The sequence below is a fragment of the Squalius cephalus genome (genome assembly GCF_949319135.1).
Source record: "Squalius cephalus genome assembly, chromosome: 1".
Lineage (NCBI taxonomy): Eukaryota > Metazoa > Chordata > Actinopteri > Cypriniformes > Leuciscidae > Squalius > Squalius cephalus.
The window spans coordinates 38,271,850-38,285,799 of record NC_137122.1 but is presented as its reverse complement, the minus strand read 5'-3'; the positions used below and the strand labels follow the sequence as shown (position 1 = coordinate 38,285,799).

Below are 13,950 nucleotides of genomic sequence, written 5' to 3'. Positions count from 1 at the left end.
GTTTTTTCCCGAACTCCACACTGAGGTGTCGAGGTCGTGGAGAAAGCCAGTGTCATATCATGTGTTTAACCCACAAACATCAACTATAGCAATATTATGGGATTAAAACAACATGGTTATGTGACGATGCCTCGGGCTGAAGAGACGCTTGCGAGCTATCTCTCTCCTGAATCAGCATCGTCACTAAAAGCCCCGACGTTACCCACCAAGCCATTAAAAGCCACTTCAGCACTGGTGGGTAAAGCGTATTTGGCAGCAGGTCAGGCTGCAGCTTGCTTACATACTATGTCCAGTTGCAAGCATATCAGGCTGACCTGCTAAGGGACATGGATGAGAGTGAGGAAGTCAGCGCTGATACAATTCGAGAATTGCGTTGCGCAACAGATTTGTCTCTTAGGGCCACCAAGGAGACGGCCAAATCAGTAGGCCGGTCTATGGCAGCCCTGGTGGCCACGGAGAGGCATCTTTGGTTAAATCTGGAGAATTAGAATTGGAGACTTGCAAGCCTTGTGGGTTGTTCCTTCGTGTCTGGAATTTGCACCTGGTATGGTGAAAGCCTTCCTTCACCCTAGGTCGCGTTATGTTCCAAGGGGTCCCAACTAATGTTGCAGGCCCCATTATGCTACAGGCCTTCTGCCCTCCACCATTCTTATCATCAGATCAGGAAAAATTTGCTATGCCCTGTTCGGGCTTTGGATGCCTATGTCCACAGAGCTGCCCTGTGGCGAAGGTCGGATCAATTATTTGTCTGTTTCGGGTCACCTAGGAAAGGGTACCCAGCATCTAAGCAAATAATGAGCAAGTGGGTGGTTGAGGCTATCTCACTTGCTTATGAAGCGGCGGGTCAGCCTTCACCTGTGGCTCATTCTACCAGAAGTATGGCTACCTGAAAGGCTTTACTGTAGGGTGTCTCCCTTCATGACAATTGTGATGCGGCAGGCTGGTCCTCACCGCACACATTTGTGAGATTTTATAACTTGGATCTAGGCCCCACTCCAGGGTCTAGAGTACTTGTTTCTTGGTGTGTGTTATGACTTCACACAGACAGGCATTGGATATTATGGCGTTGTGGATAAAGTGTTCCCACAGCGTCTAAACGCAGCTCGAGTTTCCTTGAAAGGAAACGTCTCAGGTTACGTATGTAACCCTGGTTCCCTGAAGAGGGAACGAGACACTGCGTCGCCCTGCCATACTTCCTGCATGCTTGTGAATGCCTTGCTTCAGCCTATCAGAAGCTAACACGGTCTGTTTCTGGGTATGCTTTATAGTTTCCTGGATTCTATGCAAGAATTATGGTAACTTTTCATTTAGAATTTAAGAGCTTTATAGCCTGGATCCCATGAATTAAGGATGAAGCTATGACTTTTTCTTCTGTGTGGATATGTTCCTTTCTAATAAACTTTAATTGAAGTTAAATATTAAATAAAGAGCCTGCAATATAATGCAATATTAAAGTTGTTAAACACATTTGCAGTATTTTCAAAAATATCTATTATTATTTGGTTCTGTCATTTATTTATTCATTGATTAATTAATTTATTCCAATTTAAAGGCCTTAACCCCAGTAAAACTTCAGGCTAAGTCCATTACCACCCCTGTCTCACAAGGTGTTCCCCAGGGTTCAGTTCTTGAGCCTTTACTCTTCATCATCTAATGAACACATTTTTTTTATTCTTCTTTCTCCTTCCTCCCTCACATTTCCTCTCTTACCAAATCTGCCTTCTTTCACCTCCAGAATATTACAAGTTTACGTTAGTTTTTAAATATCAATGATATTGACAGAGACCCTAGTCTATGCTTTAATTGCCTTCCGGCTAGACTACTGCAATTCTCTTTTCTATGACTTACCCAACACAACAATAAATAAGCTCCAATATATTCAGAACTCTGCAGCCAGGGTCCTCACATATGCCAAGAAATCTTCCCACATTACTCCTTTTTTAAACAGACTACATTGACTATTAAAAACAATTTAAAGTAAACTCCTTACAGTAGACAAATGTGCAAAATTTGTTGCTGTTTCTGGAAATCTTTTTGCTTTGGCCTCATATCTAGTGAAAATGCATTTATGCTTTTAATGTGTTGAAGCCTGGAATATTTATACTCATTGGCCCTCATTTATCATTCTTGCGTAGAAACGGGCGTATATATTGGCGTAAGATTATGCTTACACTCCTCTCATCGCCTGATTTATGAAGCTGTGCGTACCTTTGAAATTCTGGTGTACGCAATACCTGCCCTTGATAAATGCCGCGGCTGAAATCGATCGTCATTAGAATAACACGCCCCTATATATTCAAGTCTCCGCTCCCCCCACGCCCTCATTTTACGCCATGGACACACGGAAGACGGCAAAGAAGAGAAACTTCTTTGAGAGAGAGAAAGCGAAAGGGAAGTGGAAAGAAACAAAATTGATTTCTAGATTTTTATTATTAATGACGCTTATTGTTATTTAGAAGAAGAATGTCGTTATTATTATTATTTGTATTATTATTATTATTATTATTTAAAATAAGAAGAATGACATTTTTATTATTTTGTCAGTCTGAATTATTTTTTTGGTCATTGAAAGCCTTTCATTACTAAACCCAGTCCGTGCACACCTGCCGGGCCTAACCCTGGCCTAACCATCGTTTCAAAGAATAGTAACGGCGAGCGCGTCGAGTATAAACACCTCGTCCGTTTGGGGAGGTGCGCGCGCAGTCTGCGGAGACTCGCGCTGCGGAGCCAGGCGAAAGTATAAACAAGGCTTGAAACTTCAGGTAAAGCGCACAGGCTCGCAACTTAAGGAATACATATGCCTACAAATCAAATGCTTTGGTAAATTCACACAAATTAAACATTGAAGTCCATGTTGCACAAAAATAAACACTTAAGTTTATAATTACTATGTTGTTGTTTTTTTTACAGTGGGTCATAATATATTATATCTTTTAGTTTGTCAGTGCGTTTTGTGGTGTTAGGAATTGTTTTTCTGCGCATTCCCGCACTCAAAACGTGCGTACACCACCTCCTGAGCTGGCGTAGGATTTGAGCGTGCCGTACGCCAACGTCCATATTGATAAATCTCAAAGTCACCGTGGTTTTGGGTGTACGCCAGGTGTACGCTGGAAATTTGGTGTACGCACTTTTGATAAATGAGGGCCATTGTGTGCTCACTCTGTGTTGGAGATTTGATTATTATTTAAAAAAATTTAAATACGAATTAGTCCTGTAGTAGAAAACGTTGTGGCACCAAGATAGACTACCATGAAGGGGGCCCTTGGGTTTGCTACAGCCCCAGGGCCCTATGTGTTTTTTATCCAGGCTTGGACAAGAATACAACTTATTAAAATAAATCAAATATGTGTTTTGTGCATTACATTGTTCTGTTCATTATATTGTTCATGTTTTTAAATGAGTATACTGCAAGCTCGACATTATAAGGCAAAAGCAAATCTAAGTGTCTAACCATCAGATTTTCAAGTTATACTTTTCCTTCCTCCTTTGCAAAAATCATGATTGTCTACAGCCCTGTGCTGTCCAATCATTCTTCCTTCTGTATGGTTCTTTTTTTTCTGTCAAACTCTCTCTCTCTGGTGACATTTGTAGTGTGTCCTCACCGCTTGTATCCACAGTGCTGCTCTGATCTTAGCTCACCATGAGCTCATTAGGTCAGGAGAACAACATCACTCGCCGTGCGGTTACACTTCACATACACACTCACGTCAACACGAACACATGCAGAATTCACGTAAAATAAACCAAATTCACAAAAGCATTCCCCCATAAACCTTTTTAAAAACAGAACATAACAGTAGGCAATATTTCAAATGGCTTATTTGTATATTTAAAATACCAACACAGACATTTAAAAAGCTTGCTGGGTAAATTCACTAAACAGTGGCACCACTTTTGCACCTGTGTTTTATTCACTAGCCACCCTTAATCCAGTTTAACCAGGCATTATCTAAGCTTTCCTGTAGTTCAAACATAAATGAAAATGTAAAATCTGCATCAGTTGTATTAAAATTAAGTCTTTGTCATTCTTTTCAGCACAAACACACCTTTTTCTATTCTAAATAGGATCATTATAGAGTGCCTAACACCGTGTCCTAACTACACGCCACGCGATGGTTGCAGCGCGATAAAAGGTATCTTTTCCAATTTAATCAGAGCTTTTGTCCTAACCAGCCGCGACGGCGACACGCGACGATTCTATTTTAGAAACGCTTTCTATTTTTATGCGACGTCGCGCTGGAACAACAAACACAAAGGGCCTTATTTTAACAATCTGAAACGTAAGTATCAAACGCGAAACGCAAGTAACTTTGTGGGCGGATCTCGGCGCAAATCTAAAATGGGTTGGTCTGAAGTAGCTACATTACTCATAGGTGTGGTTTGGGCGTAACGTGAAATAAACCAATCAGAGCATCATCTCACATTCCCTTTAAGAGCAGGCACGCTTGTTCCATGGCGGATTGCTATTATAACGGCGGATTTGCCAGGCGCACGCCAGGAGCGGTTCACAGCCGAGGAGACCGACGTTCTCGTCAGGGCCATAAAAGACAGAGAAGTGACATTGTATGGGGATGGGAGAAATCCACTCAAATAAGCTTAGGTTAAACAGGCATATAATAATTTTGGTAAATGTGTAAGCTAGATTTATGCCTATTTTTTCACATCTTCATAGACACCACAATGATTTCCCTCATGTAGAATATTTTTCCTTGTAACTATGTATAGTTTGCAAAAATGGCAACTTCTGCGTCTGTGTGTAGATGAGAGAAGCAAAGTGTATGCGCGTTGTGCACACGCTACATTATGGCCAAGCATGCGCCCTTAAAATAGCATCTGAACACGCCACTGAAAACACGCCACTGACTTTAGACTAGGTTTTTCCTGGTCTGTGGCAGAATTGTTTTCTGCAACTGCAAAATAGCACCAGGGAACGTTTGCGCCGGAACACGCCTTTTCTTTTCGCTGAACCGCCCCCGGGAGCGCAAGTTCATTCCCTAATTTACCAACGTGCGTCTGTGGAGGGAAAAGTTCGCTGTGTGTCGGGTGCAAAATAGGAATGATACATGCTTCGTTGTACAAAGTCAATTGCGCTGGATGCAAGATAGGACCCAAAGTGTGGCAATATGATAATCTCAGGTACTGTTTATGTGCTTTATTTCATTTTGAAAGCATGCGATGTCATTAGAGTGCTCCCAGCTTTTTAGCTGTAAAAGCAACAATGGATAATTCATCTCAGATCTTGAAATTAAACAAATGGAAACAAGAACGTTCAAACTGTGAACAAACAAGTGTATTCTTTGACAAAGATTGTTTTAGTAACTCAGTAGCCTATGTATTTTTAATGTTTAAATGGTGTAATATTTGTGAATTTGATTATGTAGCCTACTTATCCATTTTCTTGCGAGTGCCATCAAGATTACTCTCTGGTACTGTGCACTTGCCGCGAGACTATGCCCACACACTGTTCTGATTGGCTGTGGGTTTTGATTGATTTTGATGCATCTCGCAGTCGCGTCGCGTCTAGTGTGGACAGACAAATTAATTGTCGCTGGAATCTTATCACATTGCGTCTGGTTAGGACACGGAGTAAGTCAGTGCTATCTGACTGGTGCAATTATTGCCATTACTGTTCATAAAAAGCATGTGGCAGGGACAGCAAAAGTACTTCACAGTAAAACAGTAACAACAATGGACCCTTTTCACAGACTGTGATGATGCATTTGCACTGTTATCAACATCGCAAATGTAGTAAAGTTTTTTTTTCTTTTTTACTCTTCTTCTTCTTATTATGCTATACTTTATGTTATATTACCTTGGCATTAAAGTACAAAACACAATCCCTGGAAATGTGGAAAGGGTCCATACCAACATTTCTGCAGTATCGGTACCAACACAATGCTTTCAAATATGGTCATATTTGACAGATGACCTCCGAATATGGATACAGAACTTATTTCTTAAAAAAAATGAGTGTGCTTAATAGCATACAGGTTTTTGCTGTGACATCAAAATTGGTGAAGAGAATTTAGAAATTTTCCTTAGTATTGGATTTGCATAATTCCTAGTGAACCGGGTGCTAAAACTATGCAGTGTGACAAACAACTGTATCAGTGGGTGCAATTTATTGTAAGTGAATGCAGATGTGTTTGTTCTGACTTACCCAGTAAGCACAACTACAAAGTCCATGACATTCCAGCCATTACGTAGGTAAGAGCCCTTGTGGAAGGCAAAGCCCAGGGCCAAGATCTTAATGCCTGACTCGAAACAGAAAATGCCGATGAAGTAAGGTTCTGTATCCTCCTGTGAGAGAGAAGACAAAGGGATGGACAAAGAGAAACAAGAGTGTGTAAACAGGAATCAACCACTGGATTTCTTCAAAAAGAATGATTTCAGAGACCAATTAGTTATTAGTTATTGTGTTTTCTGTTGAGTTATGTAGATTCTGGTATTACAGTATACTGAAACAAAGAAACACTGATAAACACAACTGCAACTCACCAAGCGCTCTGACATAGGGGTCTTGTCCCCATCTGGAAGGTGTTGTTCCAGAGCTAGGACAATACAGTTAGCGATGATGGTAGCCAGGATCATGTACTCAAATGGAGTGAGAATCACAGGTCAAGGAAAACTTTCAAAACAACATGAATGCTACAACAGTTACATACCCCTTTCAGAATATGTGGGTTTGTACAAATTGCTTTTAGTTTATGAATGATATAGACAAAAGACAAAATATAAATATTTATAATATATGCATATTTATAATTTCATATTTAAAACTTTAACATTACATTAAATAACAATATTTAAAATTAATATAATAAGATATAATAATAATATAAAAGGAAGCAACACACAATATAACTATAATATATACAAATTGGAAAAGGATCATTCTTGTAAATTTTGTTATAATTTTGTATTGTGGAATAAGCTATGTAAATATTTTTTGAGGTTTCTTGAGAGCAGCACAAAAAAAAAAGTTGTATGATCTTTTTTTCAAGATTTAATCCCTTTATTTTTCGAAAATGCTAAACATCTTACAGACACTTCAACGGGTATGTGAACATCAGTGAAGAATCAATACATCTGATTCTGAGAGAGCAGACATTCAAACAGTCGCCCTAACTGGATTACTTAGCAAAATCACATTAAGCTCCTTGTGCTAAATACAGGTCAAGTCAAATACAGCAGTGATTTTGCGGAGTTCAACTGAGAATCAAGTCCCATCTCACTTTGAAACTACTTCAAATAGTAAATGTAGCATCATGCATGGGCCAAACAACATCTCACATCATCTCCTTGTGCGGCTGGCTGAGCCTGTGGCAAATAAGCTGGTATTCATGCTGAAGTAACACACGCAGTGGATGAGTATGAGTCAGGCAGATTCTGTATGCTTTAAATGACCTCATCACTCGCCGCTCGTATTTACTGCAGGCCAATTTGTGTATGTGTGCATGTGTGTTGAGAGTCAGTATGAGCTTAGAAGGTTATAGCCGCCTTTGTGATTCAAAGTGACATGCCTCTTTGGCTCACTAAACACAAGAACTTAAGAGTGGGTAGGATACGACTAGCAGGACTGTCACACACACAAGCTGTTTCAAAACCTAGTGAGCTGCCATTTAAAGCAATTTCAAGTCGACAAATTATTTATTCTCTATTGCGACATACATCTGTGTGAAACGGATTATCGAAAATGAAAATATAAAATAAAATACAGGCTTTCTATCCACTGGTTGTTCATTGGATGGAGGCTGATCTAATTGTGAGCTTGCCGTTGTTTGTGCTAAACATATGCACTGATGATTCATTTACAATAAGATCAATACCATGCATTTAGAGAATAAATAGAGTGAATTTTAATTCATCATAGACTCACTCCCAATGCAAAGGCTGCTCCACTCGTTTTGGGCTAATTCTAAGGCAGAATAGAATGCATCCTTCATGACTACATAACATAATCCCAGAAGGGTTTACTATGAGCTCAGTGCAAAAATAATTCCAGAGAGAAATATCAATAAAAATGATAATTCAGTACCAAAAACTACCTAATTAAAAACTAACTACTTTTATTTGTGAGTTGTGTATTTTTATGCTTATATGCTATCATGGCAAATTCCATAAAGGTGACTTGCTTTGTAACTTATACGGCTGACTTTTAGCAAAGCAACAAGCTAATGGCACATTAAAGGGATATTTCACCACCACCACCAGTGTTGGGGAGTAACTAGTTACATGTAACAAAATAAATGTAACTGTAATCCATTACAGTTCCTAAGAAAACAAACGTGTAATTAAATGAGTTGCTTATGAAAATGTTAACAATTACAAAAGGGGTTACATCTGAATAATTTCTGTAAAAGATAGGATATGTTAAATAATATTAATTTGTTGCTTTACCTGTTTTTGATGTGCACGATGCCTCCTGGCATTTAAAGTCTGTTTAGTAAAGTAATGCTATTCTGATGCTTTTGATTGGCTCTTTTGTTTGAATTTGTAGGGCACCACGTCTGCCAGTTATATCAATCCACATTGCTGCTGAAAGCTTTATGCTACAACCTGTCTGAGAGTTGCCACCATGGCAAATGATAAAAATGCATTCCAGTGCTGGAAATGTAAAGTCCGTTTCATCAAGCAATCTGTATTTAACCTCAGAACAATCTCAAAGTAAAAAGAGGAGCTAAAGTCTGATTTTGTGGTGGCTGATTCAAGTGATGAAGGTTCTGAAAGTCCAACAGTAATCAGTGTTGAGTACTGTAAGGTTAACCCTGCCTGGTTTAAATGTTTGAACATTTTTAACAGTTGAAAACAGTTATTAGAAATTTAGAAAAGTAATCAGATGTAATCAGTTACATTACTTCAATAAAGTAATTGAAATAGTTACACTACTTTATAAATTTTAAATACGGTAACTTTAACCTAATACACTTCCAAAGTAACCTTCCCAACACTGTTCACCACTGGCCAAATGGACTTTCAATAAAACTTGGCTGCCAATGCAGTTGAAATCATTGCTACCTGACAAGAGAAAACAAAGAAAAAAGACTGTTGTCTTTAAATAGGTAGGATAACTTCAACACCCATAATGTACTGAGTGTGTTGCCATCCAAGGCCACTCCAACCAGTCTGCTATGGATACGCTTACCAGAGTCAAAAACTGCCTTGCTTAACTTTTATATATATAACTTTAGTTATAGTGGTGTAGACTTGTATCCGGGTGCAAGAATTCAAAGAGCGTTTAGAAAGTTACTTTTTTATTTCCAGTGAAGGATTCAGCACATTGTAGGCAGTGCCTAAAGAATCGTAAATATGGAGAGTACACCGAGATGGAAAAAGCTCTTTGTTTATAGTGAACATTTCCAACTGGATTACCAAAAACACAGTGTTTTGGGCCAAACTGAGGAGAAAAACTGAAAGAAACTGCCATTCCTTCAGTTCCGATGCAAAACTCTGTCGCTTACTGGTATGAAAGCTGTTGCCATAGTGTTCCATTTTTACCATAATGCTGTTTAAAGAGTAAACAAAGTATGACACAATTTTCAGTGATAAACCTAGCCTTACACTAGCTTTTTGTTAATAACCCTCTATAGATTCGACTGTCCATGGGCGGGGATGTAAAAATGAGGAAGTATCTACAGTTAGCCCATATGAATTTCTTTGAATGTTAATTCATTTTAATTGTACCTTCAATTGAATTCTGCATCCTGTTTGCTACCTCAATTCAAATTCAGGAATTTAAAAGACATTCTCAATTCATCTTTGAATGACACACAACACTTATTACAGCCCATATCACAGTAGCCTGGTGACCTCCAGAGACAAAAATCACCATCAGAATGAACAGGTTGTAGTGTGTAAAAGAGCATAAGGCATTACTGAAAAAAAGAGGGAATGATTCATTTCAGTGTGGCATAAGCTGAAATATCTGTCGAAGCAGAGAGAGAAGGAAAGATCTGGCAGGCTTTCACAGGATCTGTACAGTAAAGACTCCAGCTCCTGTAATACCCGGCAGCCCGTCCAGCATTACAACACATTAACAAACTCTGTGCCTTTTAATAAGCCTGCCTGGCCTCTGCTCCGAGTGTGTGTGCATGTTCTTCCACATGCATGCATAATGATATCAGTGTTGTTGTGTGTTCTAGTGTCTACTTTAAATACTACTGTTTGTGTGTGGGAGTGTGTGCGTTCACACACCCATCGGGATGGTGTGATGAAAGGGAAAGTGACGCACTCTTCCTCTGTAGTAGGGTGGATGAATGGACATCCTGTTCCTGCTCTAGAGGCCAGTGTTTGTGATATGGCCGCAGAGTGTGATGTGACCGCAGCGTGCGTTTTGATGCTTTGAAGACCCTTCTTGCTCACTCTACCTTCATTGTGAAAAAGGCGCCCATTTAAAGATAGGATGAATATGAGACAATGCTATGATGTGCCCCGCCAGAAAACTGTTATGAATTATGAACCCACCTTCCTCCCTCTGCACAAAACTATATATAGCAATGCCATTGAGATAAAAGAAAGTGGTAGACAAAGGAAGGGAGAAACTGTCCTTTCTCTGTCTGGGTGAGTGTGTTTAAAGTGGCCTCAGCGGCGCTGGCCTTGTGAATGCTATCTGGACGCTCTGAGAGGTCATTCCTGTTAAGAATGAGGTTACACAGCTGGTACAGGAGGTCATGACTAAAAATCACATAATGCAGGAGTCTTAACATGGTAGGTCATTCTGCTGCCTCTTAAGATACCTACTTTTCACCAAATTCTAAGACATCAGTGCATGTATCGGTTGTGGAAAATGCAATTCCAAAATAAACTGCATAGAGCTCAGTGGGAAAAAAAAGATACTTCCATGACCGCTTAAAAGTTTAGGTTCAGATTTAGTTGTTGTTGAAGAAAATTCATTTTATTTAGCAAGGAAGCATTAAAATGTATTACTGTATGAAACTGTAACAGTAAATACATTTATAATGTTACAAAAGTCAAATATCAAATATATGATATATAAAATATATAAAATATCAAGCAGCGCAACTGTTTTCAATATTGATAATAATAAGAAATGTTTCTTGAGCAGCAAATCAGCATATTAGAATAATTTCTGAAGGATCAGGTGACACTGAAGACTTGAGTAATGATGCTGAAAATGTATGTGTGAGTGTGTCAAGTGCCCTTCAAAAGTCTTGCACTCATCTTTTCCCTCTGAATCTGTTCTTCTCACACTCTCCCAGCGCCCTATGCATTTCGTCAATCTCTCATTCACCATCCCTCAATCTTGTGTGCATTGTCCCCTCAGTCGGCTGCTCCCTCTCTCTACCTCTACCACTGAACCTGTGAATTCATCATCTCCCTCCATCAGCCAATCTTCATTCAGCCGAGTGCAGTCTGCACAGTCAGCACGGCCGTCTGACACACAGTTCCACAGAGAGATGGATGGAGAGAGATGGAGAGACAAGTTGAGACAAGAAGACTGAGTGAAGGAAAAGAATATAATCTGCAATGGGACCAAAAGACAGAGATGAAGGTGGAGGACAGACACAGGGAAGAGAAGAAGAAGAGAGACACATATTTTAAGATATGAATCGTTTTAAAAGTGTTGCTAGAGTGAAGTTTCAAAAGAGACTTCTCTCTGGTGACATATACCAGAATTCTCCAATCATTTAGTCCTCGTAAACCTCACCAATTTCTCATGTTTGACCTTAAGCTCACATTCAGAACTGCCTCCATCCAATCAAGCTGATTGATAGACTAGCTGATGTAAACAAGTTAGATTAGCAGTCATATGGCAACTTCATTTAAAGTTTTCAACAAGACAGGTTTTAAACATGGGAGCAAGTAAGGTACGTTATCCACACATTCTCTCACAAAGCTAATCGAGATAAAATTGCCGCGATCACTTATCACCTCTGCACTTCATTTCCCAGAATCCTTTCTGCTTCCCACCTGCACACACTCCACTATCACCCACACCTGCCATCGATTACCCTCATCAGCCACACACCATAAAAGCCTGCACCACACTCTTCATGATGGTCTGGTCTATGATTAGGACTGTTATACTTACACCTCTATGACTCTCTCCACATCGCCATCTCCTTGGATTCCCTCTCAAGTCTCCTTCGTATTTGCCTTTTAGACCCGTAAGAGACAGATACAGTACACAATCTTATACAGCAACATACTGGCACGTGTGTGTGTGTGTGTGTGTGTGTGTGTGTGTGTGTGTGTGTGTGTGTGTGTGTGTGTGTGTGTGTGTGTAACTCAACTGGCCTTGGACTTTTCAGCATCTTCATCTCTGTTGATGTTTGCAGAAATACTCACCTTGTGCAATAAACATGTTATTAAACGATTTGATTGTGTACTCATCATCTCTCTGTGAGTTTGTTCCCAAACAGAAGACCAGACCGTAACAGACAGCATCAACGCTGATTCATCACAACCATGAGCATTCTACTCCGCCCTATCCCTCTCCCAAAATTGCCGTCCAATGGAGGTACAGTGAGGAAAATAAGTATTTGAACACCCTGCTATTTTGCAAATTCTCCCACTTGGAAATCATGGAGGGGTCTGAAATTGTCATCGTAGGTGCATGTCCACTGTGAGAGACATAATCTAAAAAAAAAAATCCAGAAATCACAATATATGATTTTTTTAACTATTTATTTGTATGATACAGCTGCAAATAAGTATATTTGAACACCTGTCTATCAGCTAGAAATCTGACCCTCAAAGACCTGTTAGTCTGCCTTTAAAATCTCCACCTCCACTCCATTTATTATCCTAAATTAGATGCACCTGTTTGAGGTTGTTAGCTGCATAAAGACACCTGTCCACCCCATACAATCAGTAAGAATCCAACTACTAACATGGCCAAGACCAAAGAGCTGTTCAAAGACACTAGAGACAAAATTGTACACCTCCACAAGGCTGGAAAGGGCTACGGGGAAATTGCCAAGCAGCTTGGTGAAAAAAGGTCCACTGTTGGAGCAATCATTATAAAATGGAAGAAGCTAAACATGACTGTCAATCTCCCTCGGACTGGGGCTCCATGCAAGATCTCACCTCGTGGGGTCTCAATGATCCTAAGAAAGGTGAGAAATCAGCCCAGAACTACACGGGAGGAGCTGGTCAATGACCTGAAAAGAGCTGGGACCACCGTTTCCAAGGTTACTGTTGGTAATACACTAAGACGTCATGGTTTGAAATCATGCATGGCACGGAAGGTTCCCCTGCTTAAACCAGCACATGTCAAGGCCCGTCTTAAGTTTGCCAATGACCATTTGGATGATCCAGAGGAGTCATGGGAGAAAGTCATGTGGTCAGATGAGACCAAAATAGAACTTTTTGGTCATAATTCCACTAAACGTGTTTGGAGGAAGAAGAATGATGAGTACCATCCCAAGAACACCATCCCTACTGTGAAGCATGGGGGTGGTAGCATCATGCTTTGGGGGTGTTTTTCTGCACATGGGACAGGGCGACTGCACTGTATTAAGGAGAGGATGACTGGGGCCATGTATTGCGAGATTTTGGGGAACAACCTCCTTCCCTCAGTTAGAGCATTGAAGATGGGTCGAGGCTGGGTCTTCCAACATGACAATGACCCGAAGCACACAGCCAGTTCTGGCGTGGCCTAGCCAGTCTCCAGACCTAAACCCAATAGAGAATCTTTGGAGGGAGCTCAAACTCCGTGTTTCTCAGCGACAGCCCAGAAACCTGACTGATCTAGAGAAGATCTGTATGGAGGAGTGGGCCAAAATCCCTCCTGCAGTGTGTGCAAACCTGGTGAAAAACTACAGGAAACGTTTGACCTCTGTAATTGCAAACAAAGGCTACTGTACCAAATATTAACATTGATTTTCTCAGGTGTTCAAATACTTATTTGCAGCTGTATCATACAAATAAATAGTTAAAAAATCATACATTGTGATTTCTGGATTTTTTTTTTTAGATTATGTCTCT

At 40.0% G+C, this 13,950-nt stretch overlaps 1 protein-coding gene across 9 annotated transcripts in view; it reads right to left on the bottom strand.

Moving 5' to 3' along the window:
* Positions 1 to 13,950, bottom strand: part of cacna1aa (calcium channel, voltage-dependent, P/Q type, alpha 1A subunit, a) — a 120,986-nt gene that overhangs the window by 95,978 nt on the left and 11,058 nt on the right. For all 9 annotated transcript variants that reach the window (XM_079865367.1, XM_079865369.1, XM_079865370.1 and 6 more), the window contains exons 2-3: positions 6,499 to 6,605; positions 6,161 to 6,300 (exon numbers count right to left, since the gene is read on the bottom strand). In XM_079865367.1, the coding sequence (XP_079721493.1) occupies positions 6,161 to 6,300; positions 6,499 to 6,605 (247 nt within the window). The remainder of the gene's footprint in view (positions 1 to 6,160; positions 6,301 to 6,498; positions 6,606 to 13,950) is intronic.